Here is a 26,636-nt window from a genome sequence, read left to right on the forward strand (position 1 = left end):
TTAGAAATTTGACTTGGGACATACGTAAGATTTTCTTTTTGAAAAAAAATTTGGGTCAAGCAAGGCTATTGCTACTTGCTAGATGAAATCCTAAATCACATCTCCATTACCCGTGATACATACCTTGTTTAAATCTTAATGGATCATATTGGATTTGGTATTAACTTAAGTATTTTCAAAACTGGGCCGAGTGGGGAGAAATTAAAATCCAAGCCCAACAACAGTGGGGTATATCACGTGCAAATGCACGTGACCTAGACATTGCTTTTGGTTAACGTTATTAAAATTTTAATTATAATAGGAAGATTCTAGGGTTTACGAGACGCACTTCAGTACGACGGAGGCTCCAGACTTCACTCCATTTTCCCTCCCAAACTATTCCGAAGACCTTTCACGCAGAAGCTGTAAAGCATCTTCTCGACGCCATTAGGGTTTTCCACAATCTCCAGTCATGCAAGCGCCAGTGCTGGTTCTCAGTGAGTCCCCATTTCTTCACAATCTGAGCATCAAGTGTTACTGAACTTAGAAGAGTTTTTATATGTGTGCATCGTACGGTAGTCTCAACATAAATGGTTGGATAATTGGAATCAGATTCGGATCTCATTTTCGGTTTCCTCGGTACTGTCCGACTATCCACTGTCAGGCGTGGCCGAGATTGGTTGAATCTGGGAAGGTTAGGATGAGTTTAGGGTTTGTTTAGTTCCTCAGAAATTGGTTTTTGGAATTTTTGAGCCCACATTTTTGGTGGGTTTTATATAGGAATGGAATTGGAATCCAGTTTAAATTATGTGCACGCCAATTCCACGGTAGACAATTACAAATTAAAAACAAGATTTTATTTGGGGTGGGTTTGGGTCTCGGGAATAACGAGGGTAAAGTAAGAAAAATGGCTTCAAATTTATTGAACTTGTTTTTAGCATTTTCCTTTCATTTCCTTCTGCTCAATTTTTTCAGTGAGGCAAACAGAGCTTTAGTAAATTCAGGAGTAGGAATGATGGGTAAGGCTAACAGGCTGTTTTCAATTTTCTTGTTTGGATTATCCGTTAAGGGAGAGATAATATGATGATCTTATTAACTTTAGACAGGGGAAAATGATGCAGAGTGATGATTATGGACTGTTGTGTGTCAACACATACTGGTCATATTGAAGGAAGAACTTCTAATATGACTTGAATATAACCATGAATTATGGTGCAGAATGATGTGAGGTTGATAAACAATGGGAACATGAAACAAGTATAGATGAGTTGAGAATGTTGAGATGGATGAGTAGCAAGAATGTGGCTGATTGAAATAGAAAAATGAGGGTCTTATGGGGAGCAGGGCTCGAAAATAGTTTATTAACAGAGGCAAGTCCTGTAAGGCAATAAGGTTGGTTTCTTGCTTGCAATGAGCTCTGCAAAAAATTCAAAGTTCACAAGAAGAGGTAAGTCCAGTGAGACAATAAGGTTTCTTGCTCGTGTGGAATGAGGTCCTATTACTACTTTTTAGGCTCTGATGTGGTTTGAACTTAAGATTTCATTAGAATTTAGGACTAGGATAGGTCAAGAGAGATTTGAGATTGGGCCTATGATTTTGAGAGAAGATATTATGTGTTTTTTTTATTTTTTATTTATTTTTTATTTTTTATTTTTTTATAGATAGAAAGAAGATAAGATCTCAAATAAAGTGGAAAAAAAATGAATGGGATTCATGTGGATAATCCAAAATAGTTGGGGGTTGGTTGAGTTCAGCTGGCACCCTAGTGGCCATGCCAACCCTGAACTTCATACCTATTTTAATAAATAACAAGCATGTTTGATGGCTGAGCCACCTTTTTTGTTGCCATATGCTGCTCTAGGTCCAATGTTGCTTTTGGATTTTACATTGCCGAGTCAATTACACCACTAGAAATTGCTCCTAGATCAAAGAAATTGGAGGGGAGTTGGGGGTTGGAGATGCTTCAACAAGATGCAAATGAAGCCTTGACCTGAAAATTGTTGCCAAATAAGTAATATACCCCAGATTTGCATAGAGCACTGCAGCAATAGCACAGGGAAGCAGTAGTTAAAGAGCTTTAGACTATTCTGCTGCTGAAACAAAGAGAAAAATAGTTTGACTTCACCAAAAATTTCATTTGTTGACATTAGACATAAAGGCCCCTTTTTGAGAATGCAGGGAAATCTTTGAAGGAAAGATCAATATACTTTGAAACTTGTAGATTTAAGAGTGAAATTGCAACATGAAGAAGCTGTGGTTGCACAAAACAACCAGCAGAAGTAAGAAAGAAGAAGATGGCTAGCTAGGGTTGAAATGAGGGATTTCTGGGATTTATAGGATGCCGATTTCATAAATATATACACATAGAGGAAAATTTAGTAAATTATGGTGTAATCAGGCTGGATGGGCCGAATACCATTTCCTGCCCCAAACCAAGTTGGGTTAAAAAAATAAAAATAAAAAGAAAAATCCTCAAACCTGTCTCACCCCTGATTTCACCTTCCCTTCCCATATATGTTCCATTAGGGGCAGGCTCAGCTCCCCAAATAATCCATCCTGTTGCCAGCCTTAGATGGATGTAAACAAGAGGTTATAGCAGGAGGTTGGAAGGGGGTGGTTAGCTAGAAGATCAATGGTTAATCACCCTAAGTAACTTGTACTGAGCATTAAATAGCACTGCAAGTTTTTCTTGTGGTGGATAGACCTGGAGTTGTTTGATGGGGCTGACATCACCATGATGCATTGAATTTGTCACTAGATAAGTTGGAGGAAGTTTAAAATGCACAATACTTTATTCACCTGAAGAAGAAAAAGGAAGTGAGTCACCCTAGGGTGATCATCTAGATTGACATATGTGAATACCTAAATCACAAACACTAAAAAAAAGAAGGCTCCATAATTATTATTAAGCTTAAATGAAATTCAAGTTTCATGTTATGTACCATGACAAACATCTAGATTGTATTTATGTGAACTTTTATTAAGTGACTATTGTTTTTGTTTTGTTCTACACTTCTTCACTTACAACTTCAATATTTAGGCAAATACTGAAAACTCCTCTTGTGGGTTGACTCTAAGATTGACCTCTATTGAGGTTTCTAACCTTCATGCATTGTACTTGGAAGGGTTGTCAACATTAACAAGAATGAAATTGTTTTCAGAATTTGGTGTTATCTTTTTTTAGTAATATTTAATTCATAGGTAAAAGTAAAACAACTATTTAACCAACCTAGAACTAATTGGATTTGATGAAATAGAACACTAAAAAAAATAACAACTAGATCTTATCCCTTCAAAATAAGAATTCGAATTTCTTTCCTAACTAACTCATTAATATTTGATTCTTATCTAACTCCTAAATGTTTGACTCTCTCCCTCAATATGTCTATCATTCCCAACTTGTTGACAATAAACTTGAAGTTAGGCCTTAGGTGTCCCTTGGCTAGGATGTATGCTATCTGTTGCATTATAAGAACAAATGACAAGCATATAGCACCAGCCTCAAGTTTCCCTTTTATGAAATGCCTATCATCTATTTGCTTTGTCATGTTGTACTAGATTGCATGTTCATTGTTGTCACTCTACAATTTCATAGGAAGAGTATTGGGCCTCCTTAGTTCTTATAGGACATGTTTCACCCATAACGTCTTGCAAATCCCATATGCCATATCTTTGAACTCTACTTTAGCGTTACTTTGTGCCACCACACTTTGCTTCTTGCTTCTCCAAGTAATCGGGTTACCCCATGCAAACATACGGTACTCGAAGGTAGTTCTTTTATTAGTGATTATTCGGCCTAATCGACATCAATATAAGCTTTAACTCTCTCGTTGCTCATTCTTCTTGAAAAATAATTCTTTTCCTAGAGTACTCTTCAAGTACCTTATGATCCTATAGACAACCGGAAGGTGTTTTCCGTGCTGAGAGTGCATGAAATGGTTCACTAAGTTTACTGCAAAGGCTATGTCTAGTCAAGTGTGTGATAGGTGTATCAGTTTGCCAACCAACTTCTCTTATCGCGTTGTATCTACATGTGTTCCTTTGTTTTTTTTTCCTAGCTTCTAGCTATATTCGATAGGAGTGTCAACCAATGTGCAACTACTCATACCGGTTTCTTTTTGGAGATCAAGAACGTACTTTTTTTGTGAGACGATGATACCTTTCTTGGCATGTCCAACTTCCATTCCAAGAAAGGACCTCAATGACTCCAAGTCCTTAATCTCAAATTCGGAAGCTAGAACCTTCTTTAACCTTTTTGTCTCAAGCAAGTTATCGCCAATGAGAATGATATCGTCTACATAGACAATCAACATGGTTATCTTCTCTTTGGGTGAGAACTTCATGAACAAGGTGTGATTAGTTTGCCCTTGAGTGTAACCTTGTTTCTTTACGGACTAAGTGAATTTATCAAACCATGCCTTAGGTGATTGTTTGAGTCCCTATAATGACTTTCTTAGCTTGTACACCTTTGATCCGAATCTTTCGGTGAAGCTCGGAGGAGTGTCCATATACACTTCGTCTTCCATTCCAAATCCCCATTGAGAAATGTATTTTTTCACATCCAACTATTGTAATAGTCAATCCAGATTTGCAGCAATTAATAAGAGCACTCTTAATGTGTTTAGGTTGGCTGTTGGAGTGAAATTTTCTGAATAGTCAATACCATATGTTTGAGTGAATCCCTATGCGACTAGTAGAGCTTCACATCTATCTAGAGAGTTGTTAGAATTGTATTTCACTGTAAAGACCTAGTTGCAACCATGGACTTTCCTTCATGCAAACTCACTACTTCCCATGTCTTGTTCTTCTCAAGGGCTCCCATCTCTTCAAGAACAACTTCCTTCTATTCAGAAACATTAAGAGCATCCTGAATATTTTTAGGAATGTTTATGATAGAAAGTTGTGAAGTGAATGTAAGAAGAAAATGAGACAATTTTTCATAGGACATAAAGTTGGACAAAGGATGTTTAGTACATTGCCTAGTACCATTTCTACGAGCAATTGGAACATCTAAATCATTAATACACTCAATTTGGGAATTGGAAGAATTGGACTCAAACACAGATTTATTTGGAGGATTAACAGAAATCGGATCTGTTCTAGGGTTAGGCTCTTGGTGCTGCTGCAAAGTGGACTTCTTTCTCCTTTGATCAGGGTTCTTCCTTGAATAGACAATGAACTCATTTAATTTTTTTCTTGGTTTCTCACACATTTCAGGTTCTATGTGATTTTCTGATGGCATAATAGTCAACTGTCCATTCCTTTAGTATTTAACCTATTTACTTCCATGGTTGTCCTAGGCCTTCCTAAAGTAATGACCTCAATGGTGGGGAAGTTGAAGTTGTTTTGGCAAATAAGTTGGTAGCCACTAACACCTATGTTTAAGTTGGACGTCATCCTGTAGCAGTAGCCAATCTGCTACTGTTAGGCTTCACTGGAAATCTCCTAGCATGGTGGAAAAAATTACTAGATGCGGTCAAGTTTTCAATACAATATTCTTACAAGATAGATAGGTCTCGATAGGAACCTACTTCTTCTTTCTTTTGGTCAACCAATACCTAATCCGGTAGAAAGCCTTCTTGCCCCTATTTGCCTTTACTTAGATGGTCTCTCAGATGAAACAATCAGCATACACATTGAGATTGTTCCTGATCTGAGGATCATGCAGGTATAATCTTTCCTTGATATAAGAATACCTTCTTTGCTAGTAGAATCTACAAGATTCCAAACCCATTCTTGTCTGGAAGGATACATTTTTGGGTTTGGCATGGGTATTTCTGAAATAGGGGTTGCCACAGGTGCTGGTGCTTCTGAAAGAACTATGGATCCTTTTCTAGCAATAGCCAAAAGGGATCAATCAACTATTTTAATTTTTTGATTCCTTGCATAAGTTTTGTAAGAAGAAAACAAATTGGAAGATCCAGTCTGTCATGTGATCAATTGCACCGGTATCGATGATCCAAGGATGACAAGAAGTGGAATTAACACTAGCAAAAGTGGCTGTGAGGCAGTGGCCTTTCTGGGCTAATGAACAAGAGGGAGATGGGTTAGAGTTTACATTGAAAGAGGAAGACTGAAGCAGCTTATATAGGTGTTCTAGCTGATCCTCAGTGAAAGGAAACATTTCCAAAGTAGCTTGTTACCCTTGATTAGTATTGGAAACCTAGAAACCTTGGCCATCTCCACTTGGCTTCTTTTTTCCAGTTTTAAGGCTTCCGGTGCAATTTCTAGTAGGTCTCGCAAGTGTGCCATACCCCTTTGCAGTGATTGCACTAAGGCTTTTTTTGTGTTTCTTTGATCTCCATCTTGGTCAAGTCCCTTTGATACAAGTGCAGAACCTTTTGTATCAGTATTTGGCTGTGGTTCTCCATTTAGCATCACGTTCCATTAAGTTTTCTCCCTTTGTACCTTAGAGAATGATAGTGGTTTTTTTACCTAAAATCCAACCTCTGATCTCGTCTGGATCCTTGTTAAGTCCCACCAGAAATGCATAGACTCTGTCATTTTCTATTCGTTTCATGTATCTCACACTGTCATTAGGGCAGTCCCATTCCTTATCATAACACAAACCCAACGCTTGCCACAAAGTCATCATCTCATTGTGTTAAATGGTCACTTCTCAATCTCCTTGTTTGGACTGTGAGAGCTTCATTTTTAACTGAAATAGCTATGAAGAATTTTCTAGATCTGAATAGGTGTTGTGAATGGTATCCTAGACTTTTTTGGCTGTCAATAAAAACATATAAGGTTTCCCGATTGTTGGTTCCATAAAATCGATGAGCTAAGAAATCACCATGGAATTTTCAGACCTCCATGTTTTCAAAGTCGGATCATTTGTTGCTGGTCTCGTTACTTCACCGGTTAAATGGCCAAGTTTCCCTTTGCTGTCCATCACTAGTTTTATTCACTGGGCCCATCCTTGGTAATTCTTAACATTCAATTTGTGAATGATTAATTGTAGAGAGGAATTCAAATTGGCATAATCAAATTATTGGAATGGTGCTGAGGAAATAGTTTGAGTGTTGTTCATATCCCTTCCAAAAGTGGCCAATCTGGTGGCTCCAGTCATGGTGGTTTTTTCCATCTGAAAATTTTCTGATTAGGACCCAAAGATCAAGCTCTAATACTATGTGAGCTTTTGGGAATTGAAATTCATTGATTCTGAGAATTGAGAAATTATAGATAAATAGGGAACAACAACCCCATAAAAGACTTGACAACCTAATGACCTAACAAACCCAAAACTAACTGGATCTGATGAAAGAGAGCAATTAGAAAAATAGCAACCAGATCTTATCCCTACAAAATAGGAATGCGAGTTTTTTTTTTTTTTGAACTAACTCCTAAATCTCTTATTCGTAACTAACTCCTAAATCTTCGACACTATGGCTTCTTAGGAAATTAGTATTTTTTAAGGACAAGGTACCTCATCCTCATGTAAAATCAGTGATTTTTTAAAATATTTGCAGCTTTAATATTTGTTTTTGGGGTACAAAATGGAATGTCATGTGCCTTGGTGCCCATGGTTGACACATGGGAGTTTGAGAATATCTAGATTCATGGAACATGTATGGTCATTCATGGTGTCCTTTGATGGTGTTTGAACCGGAGGTCAAATTAGCCAAAACTGACGTGATGAGAATTTAGCTGCCCTTTTTTGCATTTTCTTCTCACTTTTTGACAAAGAATATCTTACTTAATTAGAGGATGTAGTATCATCAAAAGATATCATCATTATGCGGGCAATGAACCATAGGTTTGACCTCATGCAAACTTACACATGTGAGCAATATGTGATGTGGAGGTTTGGTAGTCACTCATTGGGATTTCTGTTAATGCAAGTGTACTCAACAATTACTTTAGAAATACATGATCTCTCTAATTGCTTGGTGTAATTTAAAATTTGCAGAGGATTCTTTGACTCGCGAATCAGGAAGTAAGGTCCAGCATGCCAATATCCAAGCGTCAAAGGTTAGATTTGGTTCAGTGTGTTACTACCTATTAATAAAATGCGTTCATTCTGAAGTCTCTTGTCAGTTTTTTTATTTCTCATATTTCCATTCTTGTCTGATGGATCCTTGTATTTAGAAAATTTGTTATTTCTTCACATAAATTTGTTCTTGTGGCCTATTTTAAGGAGAAATGTTTTCTTATCTTGATTTAATACCTAATCTAGTCTGCAACTCCTTTTGATGTGACATTTATTCTTTGCTCTTTCCATTGTATTATGGAATATTGTTTTTTGTTGGGATGTTGCAAGGTTGTTCTGTGGTCCCTTAATGTGGATCCTGTTGTATGTATTTCTTGCATTAGCTCAATTCATCAGTGGCATCCCACAAAGGGAATGGATTTCTCAAGTGTGCATGCATATGCTAACATTGGAAGGGGGTGATAGGATCCAGTTAGGGACTTTCTCTGTGGTAAAATTTGAAATTACATGCATGCATTATGTACTAATGCAAGTCTTTTTATGTTTTAATGTTGCAATTATGTACTTGTCTTTTGTCTCTTGATATTTCTACTTCTATGGCTATAGCAATTTGATGAGTTCATTTTGGATGCTAGATTGGTATATCATTCATTTCTTTGCCTCCTTTTGGGCTTCTTGCACTATAGCATTTAAGGGCATTCCCCTTAATGTGGTCCAGCTTGATTGGTTTTCAGTGTGTAGTTCGAAAGCTGTGGGTTAGCAAGGAGGGGTTGCTTGGAAATTATTCAAATACTAGAGTTATGAGTTTTTCTTTGTATATTCCCATGTGGTACTTTACTATTATATAGGTTTACTCAGTATTTTGGATGCTTCAGCTTACTTTTTGATTAGTTTGTTGTATTTTGGGAGGATTGCTTATCCTTAATTTGTATTTCTTTATCCTTAATTTAACTCATTTGTTGTTTCTGATATAAAAATAAAATAAAAAATCAGAGGCTGGACAAAAGAAATGCTTGACCTAGTTAGAATGTTAACACCTCAATTGTAAACATCCATGTGAATGTGACACATAGGCAAAATAGATCTTCTAAGAATCACAAGACATAAGGCTGCAACCCACTTGCAGGGAAAACATACAAAAACTGGTTATGACCCTCAACATTGAAAGAGGGTGAATAATGACTCAACTTGCCCACAATATTGATAGTTGGAATGAAAATGTTGCTATACATGCCTGGTTAAATCATTTACATGGAAAAAGTGAATCATGTATTCTTCTGAAGTTGAGTAGCATCTGCATTTTGAGGTTAGCTCCTTCTTGCATTTGCAGATGTTAATGTCAGCTGGAACTTGTTTTGACATCAACTTCCACACATTTTTTTTTCATGCTCGCTGAATGTAGTCTTCAACTTAAATGAAAATAAAAGCTGATTTGACAGAGAAATCCCTGAGAAATCAGCATGCCAAATCATCCAGCCTTTCTTATCACACAGGATTACCACTATTGTTTTCGCATGCATTGTTATTGTTCTCCTGATGTCAAATTATTGAGTTCTATTATGTTTTTAACAAAGAAAAAAAATCGTATTGAACAATATCAAAAGGCTAAATTTGAGTTCGAACCATATTGACATTCTCTATCTATTTCATTGCAGGCTGTGGCTGACATAATCCGCACAACCTTGGGTCCAAGATCCATGTTGAAGATGTTACTTGATGCTGGAGGAGGTGGTTTGATTTCAGTTGATAAGTAGATGTTTTCAGTTCTGTTGGAAATGAACCTAGGGTTCATTAATTTGATAAGTAACACTTTATCCATCAAAAAATAGAAAAAAAAAAAAAAAAGATAAGTAACAATGTTTTCAGTATTAAAATGAGGATATGTGTAACATGTGGTTGAACACAAAATGACTTTACAAACAATGAAGCAGTAGTTATCCAAAAAGGTCAAACCAACGAAAACAGAAATGAAAACTGAATTGGTTTGATACCAAGATCTGCATATAGTTTGTCAGTCTCTTTACAATTCTATCTAAAGAGAATTGGATGATTTCCAATGTCCTATTCTTCCCTCCAAATAACAGAACCAAGAGTAGAAGGAATCATTCTCTGTAAAACCTTTGCTCTCTAGTCCCAAGCCTAGTATGAGGAGAAAATTTTTTTATCCAAGGATTGACATGCACAAACAATGCCTAGCTACCTGAAACATATTGGGCTTTAGAAGTTAAGGTGAAGGAGCAGTGGATTAAAAGATGATTAAATCACATGTTGAAAATCTAAAAAGCAGAAAACTAATGTTATGATGGAGCGAGAGAGCGAGCGAGAGAGCGAGGGCGATGAGGGAGGGTTTCGCGAAGGAAAGCGAAGAAGGAGAAGAAGGAAAGAGGGGAGTTTTGGGGTGGAGTCAAAGACTTTCGAGATCGGGGTGGAGGAGAAACAGGGCAAAACCCAAATCGTTATTGAGGAAAGCAAGGGAGGGGTTTCTTCATGGGTCCGTTTGGGGCTGTTGAGTGTAGAAATACTACTGGACAGCTTGAACCAGTGTATTAAGGCAGAGGATAAAGGAAAATGGGAAAGAGGTTGGAGGGAGAATGGGAGAGCCTATTCCATGGTGCGGGATGAGAACAAAGCAGGGGCTTTCATTAAATTAGGGGTGGTTGAACAGGAAAAGAGAAGCTTCAATATCTTTATTCCAAAAGGGAGAGGCGAGAGAGGGGGGTGGAACCTTATGGCGGAGATGTTAAAGAAGGTGGTAGGAAGCAATGGCAAAAAGGAGAACAAGCAGGAGGAAAGGGGCATGTTGAAAGCGAGTATGGGGCAGTCGTTTGCAGATATGGTAAAGGGGGCGAATGGCAGGGAGGGGGAAGTGATAAGAGTGGAAGTCAGAGAAGAAGAGATTAGGGGGAATCTGCGTAAACTGGAACATTGCCTTGTAGGTAGCTGGAATTCTAACTCAGAGAATGGAATGGACATGGAGAGACTAGGATGGGTGATGGCGAGGTCCTGGGGGTTGCATGGCAAGCTAGGGCTGGCAAGGATGGAAAAGGGCAGGATTCTCTTGGAGTTCCAGTTTGAGGGGGAAGCCGATCGTGTTCTGTCCTCTGGAAGCAGGCGGGTGGGAGGTGTCCAGTTAGGGCTGGAACGATGGAGTCCTAGGTGTGGATGTGAGGATGAAGGTGGGAGCAGGAAGGAAGTATGGGTAAAGATCCTAGGGCTTCCAGTTTCATTATGGGTTCCGTCCATCTTGCGGAAAGTGGGGGACGAGTGTGGAGGTTTCGTAGCAATGGATTCCAAGACGGAGAAGATGGCGGAACTGGAATGGGCTCGCATCCGTGTCAAGAGAAGGAATGGAAGCTTGCCGAGCAGATTAGACATAATGGTGGAGGAGGTGTGTTATTCCCTTATTCTCTGGTGGGAAGTGAGGCCGGAGATGAGGAAGGTGATGTCGGGCAGCCGTATGAAAGGAAAACACAGCGAGGAGGTCAGGGGTGAAGCTGCGGCACGCGCTACCCCGCGCGTTGGTGAGTTGGACAGTGCAAGGCCCGAGACGCTGCTGCTGCCTGCTGACGCGACTGATGGGCAAGTCAGAGGAGTGGGTGGGGATAGGACTGGCAAGCGGGCCAGAGTAGGGTCTGGAGCCCCGTCTCCTGCGGATCTGGGTCAGGAGGATGGGCTTCTTCAGTCAGGCCCGTCTGTGGGCAGGAAGGAGTCCAATGGGTCCAGCCCTCTTCCAAATCGGCATGGGGTGGCGTCTGATGGGGCTGGGCCTGATGAGGGTCCGCTATTTCCTAAGGCCCAAGGAGGGGAAAAAATGATAGTGAGCCATCTAAAAGGGCTAAAGCTAAAAGGGGTGGTGATTGAGAAGGATGGGCCTGGGATTGGGCCATCCTATTCTAAGCCAGGTTGGTGGGCTGATGCAAACCCAGATATGGCTGGAAATAATGGTCTGGTGGGGGATTATTTAAGCCCGTCCCAGCCTGAGAGCAGAAATGGTAAGTTAGAGAGGGCTTCTCTATGGGCGCGGGACGAGTACAGTGAGGGAAGAAATAGAGAAGATGATTTTGTCAAAGTAAGGGAGATGGAAGACGGAGGGAAGCAGCAAATGGCACCGTCTCATTCAATGACTGATCGGGCTTTAATTGAAGAGGAATCGAGGTATGGGTCTATTCAGATTCAAAGGGGGGTTAGGGCCTCGGGGTATTCTTCTTTTTCCTCTCTTCCTTTTGATCGGGCTCCGGAGGGGGAGTTTTACGATCATTCTGGGGTTGCTTGTGAGGAGATTCAAAATGATACCCCGCTGAGTAGGGGTAAATCTGTGGATAATGGAGGTGGGAGCTGGGATTTGATCGAAGTCAACATTGTGAATAATAACGACAAGGAGTGGGAGAGAGGATCACAGTTGGCTGTGACTCAAGAAGCTAGAGAGGAAAGGGAGAATGGATGGGAGGATTGCAATCTGGCCAAATTTAGCCAGTTTTTGGGCTTCTCGACAGAAGGGTTGGAGAAGGAGATCTTGAATTTCCTGGCAAAAATTAGAAAAAGAAGAGAAAAGATATACAGTAGAGGTGTTTTAGAGAAGACAAAATTTGAAAGGGAGTTGAAAAGGCTGGAATGCTCAATAAATTATGAGGGAGGGAGCAAGCAGAGTAGTCCTTCACAGGACAGAGGGTGTCAAATTGTAGAAGTAAATGAAGCTTAAAATTATGTGTTGGAATGTGAGGGGAGCTAATGATAGCTCTAAAAGGAAATTAATTAAAGCCGTTGTGAAAAGTCAGAAAGTAGATTTATTCTGTTTACAGGAAACGAAAATTCAATTGATGACTGAGTGGGTGGTTAGAAGTATAGGAGTGGGGAGATTCTTGGATTGGAGGGCTTTGGATGCGTGTGGTTCGGCAGGAGGCATTCTGGTCTGTTGGGATAAAAGGCTGCTGGAGCTGTTGGAGTGGGAGGAGGGACAATTCTCTATCTCTTGTCGTTTTAGGAAGGTGGATGATGGAGTTGTCTGGGTGTTCACGGGGGTGTATGGTCCGTTTACCAAAAATGAAAGGGACTGTATGTGGGATGAGTTAGGGGCTATTAGAGGATTATGGGAAGAACCCTGGTGTGTAGGGGGGGACTTTAACGTTATTCTTTCTCAAAATGAGAGGAATAGACAAGGGAGAATTTCTGCAGCAATGAGGAAATTTGCTCAGGTTATAGATGAGCTAGGGCTGATCGATCTCCCGATGCAAGGAGGAGATTATACGTGGAGTGGGGGGCCTAATAATCTGTATTGGGCCAGGTTGGATAGATTCTTGGTTTCTTCTAGTTGGCTAGATCAATTCAGTAGCGTGACTCAAAAAAGGTTGTCTAGGCCTGTGTCGGACCATTTTCCGGTGGTGCTGGAGGGTGGAACTGTGAGAAGAGGGCCTTCTCCGTTCAGATTCGAGAACATGTGGCTTAATGTTGAAGGGTTTCAAGAGTTAATCCATAGCTGGTGGCAGGGAGTGGAGGTGAGAGGCAGTGCCAGTTATAGGCTGGCTACAAAAATGAAGGCAGTGAAGCAAAAGCTTAAAGTGTGGAATAGGGAAGTGTTTGGGAGATTGGAAGATAATAAAGCTGCTGCCCTTCAATTAGTGGATCATTGGGACAAGGTGGAATGTGAGAGAAGACTATCAGAGGAGGAAACAATATCAAAAAAGGAAGCAAAGGACAGTTTTGCTAAGTGGGTCTCATTGGAGGAAACTCACTGGAGGCAGCATTCCAGAGAATTATGGCTAAGGGAAGGGGACAAAAATACAGGCTACTTCCATCGTATGGTGGCTGCCCATCGTAGATTCAATCATATGGACAGAATTAAGATAAATGGGGTATGGATGACTGAGGAGAAGGATGTGAGAGAAGGGGTTGTGAATGCTTTCCAACATTTACTTATGGAAAACTCAGATTGGAAGGCGGATATTGAAATGCTTCAGTTAGAGCATCTAAATCAGCAAGAGGCAGAGAACTTGGAGTACCCCTTCTCAGAGGTGGAAATCCATAGTGCCCTGTTGGAGATGAATGGGGACAAAGCCCCGGGACCGGACGACTTTACTATGGCTTTTTGGCAAAGATGCTGGGGCCTGGTTAAAGAGGAGGTGCTGGAATTTTTCAAAGAGTTCTATGAGCAAGGGGCCTTCATCAAGAGCATCAACAATTCGTTTCTGGTTTTGATTCCCAAGAAGGGGGGGGCAGAGGATCTTGCGGATTTTAGGCCAATCAGTCTCTTGGGGGGCTGTACAAACTCTTGGCCAAGGTGTTAGCCAATAGACTCAAAAAAGTGATAGGGAGAGTGGTATCAACTGATCAGAATGCTTTTGTAATGGGGAGGCAGATCCTTGATGCCTCCTTAATTGCAAATGAAGTAATTGATGCATGGCAAAAAAGGGGAGAGAGAGGTCTTATCTGTAAGCTGGACATAGAGAAAGCCTACGACAGTTTAAATTGGCAATTTTTGATGAAAGTCATGAGAAAGATGGGGTTCGGTCCAAAGTGGATGGGTTGGATGTGGAGTTGCATATCCACAGCCAAGTTTTCGGTGTTGGTGAATGGTGTGTCGGCTGGGTTCTTTCCTAGTTCTAAGGGGTTGAGGCAAGGAGATCCCCTTTCCCCTTACCTTTTTGTGATGGGGATGGAGGTGTTGAGCAATCTGATTAGGAGGGCTGTTGAAGGGGGGTTTTTGTCGGGATGTAGGATCCAAGGAGGAGGAGGGCAGCCTGTGCATGTTTCCCATCTACTTTTTGCGGATGATACTATAGTTTTTTGTGAAGCCAAGAAGGAGTGCCTAACTTATTTGGGTTGGATTCTATTTTGGTTTGAAGCCGCCTCAGGATTAAGGATAAATCTGGATAAAAGTGAAATATTCCCGGTTGGAGAGGTGGAAGAGATGGAGGAGATGGCTGCGGAATTGGGCTGCAAGGTGGGCTCTTTGCCTTCGGTGTATCTAGGGTTGCCTTTGGGGGCTCCTAACAAGAGCGTTGCCGTGTGGGATGGGGTGGAAGAGAAGATGAGAAGAAGACTTGCGCATTGGAAGCGTCAATATATCTCCAAAGGCGGGAGACTTATTCTTATTAAGAGCACAATGGCTAGTATACCATTGTATCAAATGTCTCTTTTCCGTATGCCAAAGTCGGTTGCGAGAAGGCTTGAAAAAGTGCAAAGGGATTTTCTTTGGGGAGGAGGAAACTTGGAAAGGAAAGTGCACCTTGTTAAGTGGGAGGTTGTGTGTACGGAGAAGGAAAAGGGGGGGCTTGGTTTAAGGAAGCTAACCCCGCTAAACAAGGCTTTGTTGGGAAAATGGATTTGGAGGTTTGCTTGTGAAAAGGAAAATCTGTGGAAGCAAGTGCTTTTGGCGAAATACGGGCAAGAGGGTCTTGGTTGGGTGACCAAAAAGGCTAATGGGGCGTTTGGAGTAGGGGTTTGGAAGGAAATTATGAAGGAAAAAGATTGGTGTTGGGAAAACATGGCGTTTAATATGGGGAATGGTTCCAAAATCAGCTTTTGGAATGACTCTTGGTGCGGTTGTACAGTGCTGTCCCAAAGGTTTCCTCACCTTTATGAGATGGCTGCTAATAGGAATGGCACAGTAGCAGATTTGTGGGACCAGAATGTGGGCCATGGTGATTGGGATTTAAGATTTGTGAGGGGTTTCAATGATTGGGAGCTGGAAATGGTAGGTAATATGCTCCATTTTTTGAGGGGGTTCAAGCCTACTTTAGAAGAGGATGCTGTTTTTTGGAAAGGGGGGAGAAACGGACAGTTTAAAGTAAAAGAAGCATACAACTTGGTGGTAAATACCGTGGCTAATAATTTCCCGAAGAACAACATTTGGGTGGATAAAGTCCCAACAAAAATTCTGTTTTTTGCTTGGGAAGCTACTTGGGGTAAGGTGCTTACGCTTGATAGGCTTCAGAAAAGAGGGTGGCACCTCCCTAATCGGTGCTTCTTGTGTGGTTGCGAAGAGGAGACTGTAAATCACATCCTCATACATTGTATAGTGGCAAAAGTCCTATGGGATATGATATGTGCTTTGGTTGGTGTTCAGTGGGTCTTTCCAGAAACTGTAAAGGAGGTCTTGTTAAGCTGGAGGGGCCCTTTTGTAGGGAAAAAAAGGAAAAAGATATGGAAGTCTATACCGTTGTACATTTTTTGGACCCTTTGGAAGGAAAGAAATAGGCTTGCTTTTAGGGGAGGGATGATAGATATTCAGAAACTTAAAAATTCTTTTGTCTGTAATTTATGGTGTTGGGCGAGAATGTATAGTGGAGAGAGGTCGATGTCTCTTATAGGCTCGTTGGAGTGGATAGCCTCCAATTAAGGGATGGTGGGTTTTCTGTTGTTTTTTGGTGGAGAGGCTTAGCTAATTTGTATACCCCCTGTATACGTGTGGCTTTTTGGTCTCTTATCAATATATTCTGTGCTTACTTATCAAAAAAAAAAAGATGATTAAATCACATACCTTGCTTCCTCCAGAAATGATTTGCCTATGTGAAATTAGATGGCCAATTGTAAATATCTTATTATGGAAGTTTTTGGGAAGGCTATATTCAACTTGGCTCAACAAAGCCTTTTTTTCCTACTACTTAGGGTCAATCAAACTAATCATTTTTTGCTCTTTGACTTTATCTAGAGCTGTATTTTCCATTAAAGTTTTAAATTTTAATTTTTTTTAATTATTCAACTTTAATCAAGTTACTTCTTCATACTAGCGTGCATTTGTTGCCTTTGTTTACACATGGTTGAGCCTTCTTTTCTTCTTGTACTTTACAAGGGCCATCTCTAACTTTTTATGAATGGATTAATTTCTTATCCTACCTTTTCTTCATTATTATTAATTCATATATCATCACTTACTATGCACACTTTTTTAGCATGTATTTTCTTGACTGCCAAACGTTTTATAATAATAAATCTTACCTTTTGTCAAGCCCAGTTACTTAGTCAATTTCTGATCTATTTTTCTGGATGCTGTCAGGTATTGTGGTCACTAATGATGGAAATTGTATTCTTCGGGAGTTAGATCTTGCTCATCCAGCTGCTAAGGTATGGTGTGTGTATCCATCATTGTGGAAAGGATATGGTCATGGTTGTTTGTGCTCATTGGTTCTTCATTTTTTGTCTTGTGATGTTTCTTCTCTCGTTCTTTTTTTTAAATCTCTATTGACCTTTCAATGTATGCTTATATATTTCATTTAATATTATTTAGATTTTGGTTAGATTGCTTATCAAAGCATCTAAATTTTTTTAGCTTTTAAATTTTTTCTTTTGGGCTTCTGTCAATTTAGTTCCTCAAAACTCTGTCATCTTAGTTGTGAGTTTTTTATATATGACTTGACAGTCCATGATTGAATTAAGCCGCACACAAGATGAAGAAGTTGGTGATGGAACTACTTCAGTCATTGTTCTTGGTACATCTCTTAAACTTGTAGATAATTATTCTTTCGAATAACAATGAATTATATTATTCTTGTTTCATGTTTTGATGGGGTGCATATATCATTAATGTGAAATATTGAAAGAATGACCTCTGCAATCAGATTCACAGATCTGTTTATGAACCATGAAAACATGATCCTAAATTTAAATTTAGGAGAAACTTCTATGCTGGAGGATCTCAGTTAGACATATACTTATTTTTTCTTATGTATTCTTGTTGGATAAGGAAATTGTTATTTTACTTGTTCTTGCTTGTCTATATTCAGCTTATCTGAACTTGTGGCCCCATTTCAAATTTGATTGTTCTTTCACTCACATATGGGATTTTGTCGCTTTTTATTTTTAATTGTTATTGGTGAATATTTAGCTGTTTGCTTCACATAATTCAAATTATGTTATCCTTTAATTTGTTACTGATTGTTAAAATGAAAATTTGTTCAAGCTGGTGAGATGCTTCATGTCGCGGAAGCTTTCATAGACAAAGACTTTCACCCTACAGTCATATGTCGAGGTAACACCTCAATGTGTTGTAAAGTACTCATATTTATTGGTGATTTAAATTTTATTATGATCAATTTAAAATTGAGGTACTTCTGCAGCTTATAATAAAGCTCTTGAGGATGCTATTGCGGTGCTTGACAAGATTGCAACCCCTGTTGATGTGAATGACCGTAAGCTTTTACAATATTTCCCTTCTTATTTTATGCACTTCTTTTTATTTGAGTTAAAATTTCTCTTTGTAGCGTTTATTTACCTGGGTAATTAGAAATAATTTTGAATCCAGAAATGTGGTTCTTTTTTTCAGAGTTGAGTTAAAACTAGAGATTATTGACTTTGTATGATAGCATGGAGCCTAATGTATTTTGTCTGATTCCTTTTTTTTGCTTCTCTAACATGTAGATCCTTGTAAATTTTAGGCAATTTTAAAAAAATATTTGGTTTCCCCAGAAAATTGAAAGTGAAGTCCTAGTTTTTTTTAAAAAGCATGTAATTTAAATAAATGGTACAGTGTTCTTGTTTTAGTTCTTAAAATTTGCTACATCTTTTGTGGAAATAATGTATGACTTTATTTGGCAGGTGTTGCAATGTTGGGAATGGTGAAGAGTTGTATAGGTACAAAATTTACTGGTCAATTTGGGGATCTAATTGCTGTAAGTATTTTCTTTATATCTTATAAATTTTTGGTTAAAAGTAGATATATGCATTTGGTTGCTTATCATCGGAATACCAAATCCTTCATGACTGGCATTTTGTCTATTTGATTTTCTTTGTATAACTTCTTACTTCCAAATTCCAATAACTAACTATTTTTTATGGAGGATGCTCATTCCATTATTCCAGAAAATTTTCTTGGTTATTTGTGTTGAAAATCTTTGTGGATGGAAAGTCAGTTATTTGTTGCTTTTATGTTTATATATTGTTTATTTCTATTAAGAAGTTGATTGGCTTAAAAAATTGTTGGAATTTATGTTCTTTTTGTTGTCTTTAACTTGCCTCTCAATATTGATTTATTGTATATGAGCATTGTATGTTTTTATTTATTTAAAATATCTATATTTTATTTTTTTTAACATGTTTTCTCTTTGGTAAACTTCTAGGATTTAGCACTTGATGCTACCACAACTGTTGGTGTGGACCTTGGTCAAGGATTGCGAGAAGTGGACATTAAGAAGTACATAAAGGTTGAGAAAGTCCCTGGTGGCCAGTTGGAAGATTCCAAGGTTCTTAAAGGAGTTATGATTAACAAAGATGTTGTGGCCCCTGGAAAAATGAGAAGAAAGATTATCAACCCTCGTATTATTCTTCTTGATTGCCCCCTTGAATATAAAAAAGGGGAGAACCAAACAAATGCAGAGTTGGTTAGAGAAGAAGACTGGGGAATTCTCCTGAAAATGGAGGAAGAATACATTGAGAATCTGTGCATGCAAATACTAAAATTCAAACCCGATTTGGTCATAACAGAAAAGGGGCTTAGTGACCTGGCATGCCATTACTTGAGTAAAGCTGGAGTTAGTGCAATCAGAAGATTGAGGAAAACAGACAACAACAGGATTGCTAAGGCATGTGGAGCTGTTGTTGTAAACAGACCAGATGAGCTTCAAGAATCTGATGTAGGAACTAGGGCTGGAATTTTTGAGGTCAAGAAGATTGGAGATGAGTTCTTTGCTTTCATAGATGAGTGCACAGACCCCAAAGCATGCACTGTTCTTCTTAGAGGTGCGAGCAAGGATCTTTTGAATGAAGTGGAAAGAAACTTGCAGGTATCTCCTTGATTTAATTTGCTGTTACATATAGATCAACTCTATGGAGTTCTGAAGTATTGTTTTCTTTTAACAGGATGCCATGTCTGTGGCAAGAAACATGATAAAGAATCCAAAGCTTGTTCCTGGTGGGGGTGCTACAGAGTTAACTGTTTCAGCTACACTAAAACAGAAAAGTTCATCTGTTGAAGGCATTGAAAAGGTAAATTTTGCTTCTTTCTCATGTATCAAATTTGATGTGGTTTTGCCATTTGAATTTTTCAAGATAAATATTGGTTGACAATCACCAAGGTTTTATGAAATTGTTTAGTTATTGCACTGCAGTTTTCTGATGCTTTATGCAATTTTCCCTATTTGTAATTTTCTGCTCGTTTGTGAAACAGTGGCCTTATGAAGCTGCTGCAATAGCTTTTGAGGCTATTCCACGTACTTTGGCACAGAATTGTGGTGTGAATGTGATTAGGACTATGACTGCTTTGCAGGGAAAGGTAAGAGCTGTATTTAGTTATTTATACCTTTCTCTTTGAGCTTTTGAGTTCGCTTGAGAGTGATTTTGCAAGGGCTGAAGATGCCGTTTAGTGCCTGGAAATATTTTTCTTACAAGGAAAATTAGATGTTTGGCAAAATCTGAAATTATTTTAAAAAATGTAGTAGAGAGAATCACTTAAGTGATTCTTATGCTAGCATTTGGTGGGTGATTTTTCAAAAATTCACTTTTTTTATTATGTGATGAATGATAAAAACACCTTTTTTTTTTTTACATTTAAACGCTAACTGATTATTTATAAAAATCATTCTCATATGGGGCAAAAAGCGTGTGCTATCAACATAAGCATTACATGCTAAAAAAGACAAGAATCATTCCAATATGGGATAAAACACTTTTAATCTTTCTAATACTTGAAATTTTTTATTATTTAAGTGTTAGAAATGTTTTTTAGAATCACTCCCAAACGCACTCTTCATGTCATAGCTAAGTGTTATAGCCCGTTGTGAAAACAATAATAATGCTTTCTTGGATCAGGCAATAACTCAGCATTGTTTCTCTGCATCTTAGGAAAATAAAAATTTAACACATTTCTCTTTTGTCTCGTATGTTTCTTATTCCATCTTTTTCTCTAGCATGCAAATGGTGAAAATGCCTGGATCGGAATAGATGGAAGTACTGGTGCAATTACTGACATGAAGGAGCGTAAGGTTCGAGATTTTCTTCTCCTATAATCCTATTCACTTTCTAATTGCTTCACAATTTGGATTTTTGTTTTTGTTTTTAATTTGTGAAACTGGATACTGCATACATATTTTTCCAGATATGGGATGCTTATAATGTGAAGGCACAGACCTTTAAGACCGCCATCGAGGCTGCTTGCATGCTGCTTAGGATCGACGACATCGTGAGTGGAATAAAAAAGAAACAAGCCCCTGGAGCAGGCCAAGCTCCATCAAAGCCTACAATTGAGCAAGAAGGAGATGCAGACAACGAGCAAATGATTCCGGAGTAAAGTATTTGATGATTCGACCACATGGGATGTCGGGCAGAGTTTGTTAAAGGAGTTGGTGGAAATGTCGGATGCGATTTTGTCATTTTTCACAGATTTTTTTGCCAAGTTCTGGTTTAGGTGTAGTTGTCTGAAATTTTGGCTATATATTTCATGATCAGTCAGAATCGTTCCTTTGTTTTTTCTGTTTGAAATGGACTTGCTCACTGTCAGTCTTTAACACCTTGATGTGCTTTCCTTGGGCAGCTTTTTTATGCGGGGATTTGGCTGTCTTCTTGAAATGAATGAATCGCTAGTGCCTTAAATGGCATTTCACTCGAATTTGATCCTCTTCTGTGCATATCCAGTCAAGTTGAACACTTTTTTTGTTTGTATTTCAAACCTTCGAGATAAAGCAAAAAAATATATACATATAGATAGAAAATTAAAGTCTCTGGTAATCATGAAAGCGTGACGAAAATTGAAATGTCAGAACAATAAACAAGAGTAAAGAAAAAGGGTAACTGTGACAGGAGCCTCCTTGCCTACTTGCCACTTCCTTTTTCCTGTTCTTTTACTTTTTCTTTCTCTCTTATTTTTTTTTGTCTTACGGTAGCTGGAGTTGAGCTGTTGAAGTTAAAACAAAACAAACAGCTCAAGGTGAAGCTCATTTAACCTTGACGCTTTCATAAGAGTGAAAAAAGAAATACCTCCAAAACAGCATTGAAAAAAGCATTCATATAAAACAAAAAGATGAAGGTGTTACTACCCAACAAAATATTTAGAGTTAGGTGGGTAAACAGTGAAGCAAAAAGAAATCACATGTAACAAGATTATAAAATTATGCTTACTAAGATCACATATTTTAATGATTACTGATCAGCACAATAAAATATGTAGTAGATGAACCAACCCTATTTATTTTTTTTGTTTTTAATGTTTTGGGTACACATTGGATTGGTCAAAAGAGAAGCGTCTCTGGGTTTGCAGCAGTGGCAGAGGAAGCTCCAAAAATTATAAAGAAACCATAAATTTCTACATTATTTTTGCCACCAACTATGGTTCTTCGATTTTGGTGTCCTAGTGGAACCCGTTCAATGGTGCTGGCTGCTCTGAATCTTGTGTTCCGCACATGATAATGTGGTTGTGTTTACAAGAATCACTTGCTTCCCATTAACAACTTACTCTATGGTCTTGATTCCCATGATCATATGAATTAAAATCATCATTCACTTCATTCCTGTTTGAGTACGTAAGATCCACTATGAGTGGAAAAAATAAAAAGATTAAGAGCAGAATAAAGGAGAAAGAGGAGTCAAGTGGAAGGTATTGTCAAATGATGGCTACGCCTTTGATTTTGTGAATCTTTTTGGCCAATTCACAACACCAGAGAGGAGACAAAGAGCCAACTTTGTAAAGCAAAATCCTTGTAAAACAAAAACAAAGTACTATTCTCAACACAGACTCAGAGGGGGTGGTTCTTTCTCTCTTTATTTATATTACCTGCTTCCCTTCTTCCAGATCTCTCTCTCTCTCAGATTCTCAGACATGGAAACAATGCGCACACCGCCATTGCTCACTACCATTCTCTTCGTATTCTTCTTGTACTTGTCATTCACATCTTTCAATGTACTGAATCGAAACCTTCATCTTGTTTTTTTGCTTTCTATCTGTTTTGTCATACTTCTGATCTTCTTGCTTGGATTCTGTGAATGCAGGTATGTTTCGCTGAAGGAAAGTCATCCACCGGTGGCAACCCCTTTACGGCGAAAGCTTCCCTGATTCGGTATTGGAACAAACAGATATCGAACAAGCTCCCCAAACCATCTTTTCTTCTCTCAAAAGCTTCCCCACTCAATGCCGTCGACTCGGCCGTTCTCACCAAACTCGCCACCCAAAACGCTCTGTCTTCTCATCTATCATCCTTCTGCTCATCTGCCAACTTGTTCTGTGTCTTCGACTCAGCGCCCACTTCGGAAAAACAAGTCAAGGACGCTAACTTCGCTCTTTACTCCAATAGAGGATTCGCCAACTATGGCGACTCGCGAATCGGTGGTGTTGACTCGTTCAAGAATTACTCCGACGGGTTGAACATGCCCAGCGGCTCGTTCCGGCGGTACAGCGGGGACTCCACTGACCACCACGAAGAGTTCACGAGCTACGCTCGCGACGGGAACGTCGCCACCGGGAGCTTCGCCGGCTACGGCTCAGGCGCCACCGGCGGCTCCGGTGAGTTCACGAACTACGACCCACTGGTCAACGTCCCCCATCTCGAATTCACCACGTACGACCCCAACGGCAACAACCACAAACTCACGTTCGCGGCCTACACCGATGACACCAACTCCGGCACCGAATCCTTCACCAGCTACGGCAAGAACGGCAAGAACGTCCCGGCTGAGTTCACCAGCTACGGCGACAACTCCAACATCATCGGCTCCACTTTCACAGCTTACGGCCAATTAGGCAATGGCCAAAACGACTCGTTCAAAGCTTACGGCCACTCCTCCAACAACCCACATAACAATTTCAAGAGCTACAGCCTTGGAGGCAATGCCGCAACGGATACCTTCTCAAATTACAGAGATGGAGCCAATGTGGGTGACGATTCATTTCAATCTTATGCCAGGAGTTCGAACTCTGCAGAAGTGAATTTCGCGAATTATGGGAGGACATTCAACGTAGGAAACGACACATTCAAAGAATACGGAAAAGGGTCGACTGATTCGTCGGTTGGGTTCAAAATCTACGGTTTGAATTACACATTCAAAGACTATGAAAGAAAGGGTGTAACCTTCTCTCAATACAGCCGTGCAAGTAGCAACACTACTGCTACTGCGACTACCGCGAGTGGCATTTCCGTAAATAGATGGGTCGAGCCGGGCAAATTCTTCCGCGAGTCCATGTTAAAGGAGGGGAATGTTATGGTGATGCCAGACATACGCGACAGAATGCCCGAAAGGTCGTTTTTGCCCCGCGTCATCGCGTCCAAATTACCATTTTCCTCCTCTCGTCTCCAGGAGCTCAAGGACATCTTCCACGCGCGGGACAACTCCGCGATGGAGCACGTGATTGCGAATGCGCTGGACGAGTGCGAGAGAGCTCCGAGTCGCGGCGAGACCAAGCGGTGCGTGGGTTCGGTCGAGGACATGATAGACTTCGCCGTCTCGGTCCTGGGGCACGACGTGGTGGTGAGAACCACGGAGACGACGCGTGGGTCAAAGCAGAGGGTGATGGTGGGGGAAGTCAGAGGGATCAACGGCGGAAAAGTGACTAAATCAGTATCATGCCACCAAAGCCTGTACCCCTACTTACTGTATTATTGCCACTCAGTTCCCAAGGTTAGGGTTTACGAGGTGGACATTCTTGACGTGGAGCGCAAAGAGAAGATGAATAAAGGGGTTGCCATCTGTCATATTGACACGTCAGCATGGAGTCAGAGCCATGGCGCTTTCGTGGCGCTGGGGTCCAGCCCTGGGCTCATAGAGGTGTGCCATTGGATCTTTGAGAATGACATGACATGGACGACTTCTGATTGATGATAAATTATTTTTCATTTTTTATTTTATTTTTTCACTTTTTCTCCATTTTTACTTTTGTTGGTTTGGAAGTTGAACGGGGCCGCTTTCCCTTCTTTTTTTTAGTCAATAGAGAAATCGAAAGAGGTTTCTATAGTTGCCATCCATCTTATGATGAAGGAATTTAGACTCATCTAGTGTGAACCCTAGTAATGAAATGTTCATTACTTTTATAACACAAATGAATGCGTAAAGATAATGTTATATAACACAAATTAATAAATAATTGAAAGTTGGAAATCTAAACTATTAAAGTAAGACTCTGCCTCCCTTGCTACAAATTAAACCTTTATTACTTTAAGAGTACACACTTTATCCCATATAATTTTATTAAAATATTCAACATTTTTTAACTCTGTTCCCAACCATATCGAGGTGAAGCCCGGTTTCAAAGATATAGAATTAATTTCATTAATCTTTCTTAAGTTAAATATAGATAATCCCTATAAACTTAAAATTTCCTCGAATACATTTTTTATCATTTATGATTTGAAAATGAAGTAAATTATTGATTTTGAATAAAAGAAAATATAGTGTCAATTTAATTTAAAAAGGAAGAAGAAACTGTATTGAGAAGATACAGTTTTAAGTTTAAAATTACAAAGTCATATTTTTTTTCTTCCCAAAGCTACATTTATAAAATATTATTTCAATCTATTTAAAAAAAGAAAAAAGAAATTATATAGTTCTTCCACATCAAAGAGGGTAGTTTGGTACCTTTCTTTCTTGGGCCTAATGCCCAAATTAGAGAAATTTTTTTAAAATATATCATTTAAAAATTAAATAAAAAATACAATATATATATATTTTTAATCATATTAGAAGTTATCTTACTCTATCTATTTTTGTTTTTATGTTAAAACCATTCTTTAAAACATATATTTTCATCATTTTTACTTTTTTTTTTCCATAAAATTTTTCCTAAGCCAATCACTAAATTTAAAATTATCATTTAAAATTTTCTAATACAACCTTCACGTCGGGTTTGAAATTATCATCCTAAGTTTTAGAATAAGAAAAATACTAAGGTGACGTTGAAATTCACGTAATAAGATCTAATTGGTTAATTTTTATGAAATTATTGTTAAATTTAAAAATTTTAATATTGAAACTTTTTTTTAGTCACGTTAAATATCAAATTATTAGGATAGTTTTTAAAATTAGAAAAATGATATGGAATAAAATATTTGGGGCATTGAAATCCGATGGGTAACTTTTTTTGTAGGTACCAAGAGAGTAACTATAACGGTATAACCAGACCCTTGGCGGCTTGGCCTTAGAAGAGCTACTTTTATATATTTATTTGTGGAAAAGGCCTTGGCCACAAACTCGTCTTAGCAGGCCTGCCTTGATTTGATTGAATATACCATACCAGCGTCGCCACCCACTCATTCCAAAGCACACAAAACAAAACCCTCTAAGCCACCGAAAAAAAGATCTAATTTGTGGACACAAATTCCGCCCAGAAGCCTCCTTCCAAACCGCCCTGATACCCTTACACTTCATCCAATGCCACTACCCAGGGTCCCAACTGTCTCATCTAACCTCACCTCCTGCCTCTCCTAATCATTTCGAACCATAAAACCCTCACCACTTATTCTACAGACACACTCTGAAGTCACCACGCCTTAATTCTTATTCCAGAAGGTTGCCCACCAACCCCACGTGTATTCCATCTAGCAATCAACAATATTCTACATATTCCATTGAAATGATTTGAATTAGGGCCCAACCCAAATGGAATAAAGAAAATCATTCAAACACTGAACTGAATGCTTAGTTGTGGAAACAGATCCAGATTGTAGACGCCCATGGAGTCCAGTTACCCAGTGGAAATGCAGATTGAAGGGGACTGTGCCCTCCAAAGCTTTCTTACTCACGCACTCACGCACTCACGCACGCTGCTGCCGCGTCAGTCAAGGAAAGTAAAAAAAGTAAAAGTAAGCATCAGACCGCG

General features: G+C 39.2%; 2 protein-coding genes across 2 annotated transcripts; both read left to right on the top strand.

The window, feature by feature from the left end:
* Positions 1-314: 314 nt before the first annotated feature.
* Positions 315-21,443, top strand: LOC117904401 (T-complex protein 1 subunit gamma-like). Its single transcript, XM_034816987.1, has 13 exons — positions 315-476; positions 7,889-7,950; positions 9,565-9,637; positions 16,902-16,969; positions 17,265-17,334; positions 17,805-17,873; positions 17,962-18,033; positions 18,440-18,513; positions 18,961-19,623; positions 19,700-19,825; positions 20,007-20,111; positions 20,746-20,820; positions 20,934-21,443. The coding sequence occupies exons 1-13, from the start codon at positions 452-454 to the stop codon at positions 21,123-21,125; spliced, it is 1,674 nt and encodes a 557-aa protein (XP_034672878.1). The 5' UTR covers positions 315-451; the 3' UTR covers positions 21,126-21,443.
* A 744-nt stretch (positions 21,444-22,187) lies between these two features.
* Positions 22,188-24,786, top strand: LOC117934449 (polygalacturonase 1 beta-like protein 3). Its single transcript, XM_034856137.1, has 2 exons — positions 22,188-22,730; positions 22,820-24,786. Exons 1-2 carry the CDS (start codon positions 22,650-22,652, stop codon positions 24,638-24,640), a joined length of 1,902 nt encoding a protein of 633 aa, XP_034712028.1. The 5' UTR covers positions 22,188-22,649; the 3' UTR covers positions 24,641-24,786.
* The last annotated feature ends 1,850 nt before the right edge of the window (positions 24,787-26,636 follow it).

This window comes from Vitis riparia, chromosome 17 (genome assembly GCF_004353265.1).
Source record: "Vitis riparia cultivar Riparia Gloire de Montpellier isolate 1030 chromosome 17, EGFV_Vit.rip_1.0, whole genome shotgun sequence".
In the NCBI taxonomy this organism is placed as follows: Eukaryota; Viridiplantae; Streptophyta; class Magnoliopsida; order Vitales; family Vitaceae; genus Vitis; species Vitis riparia.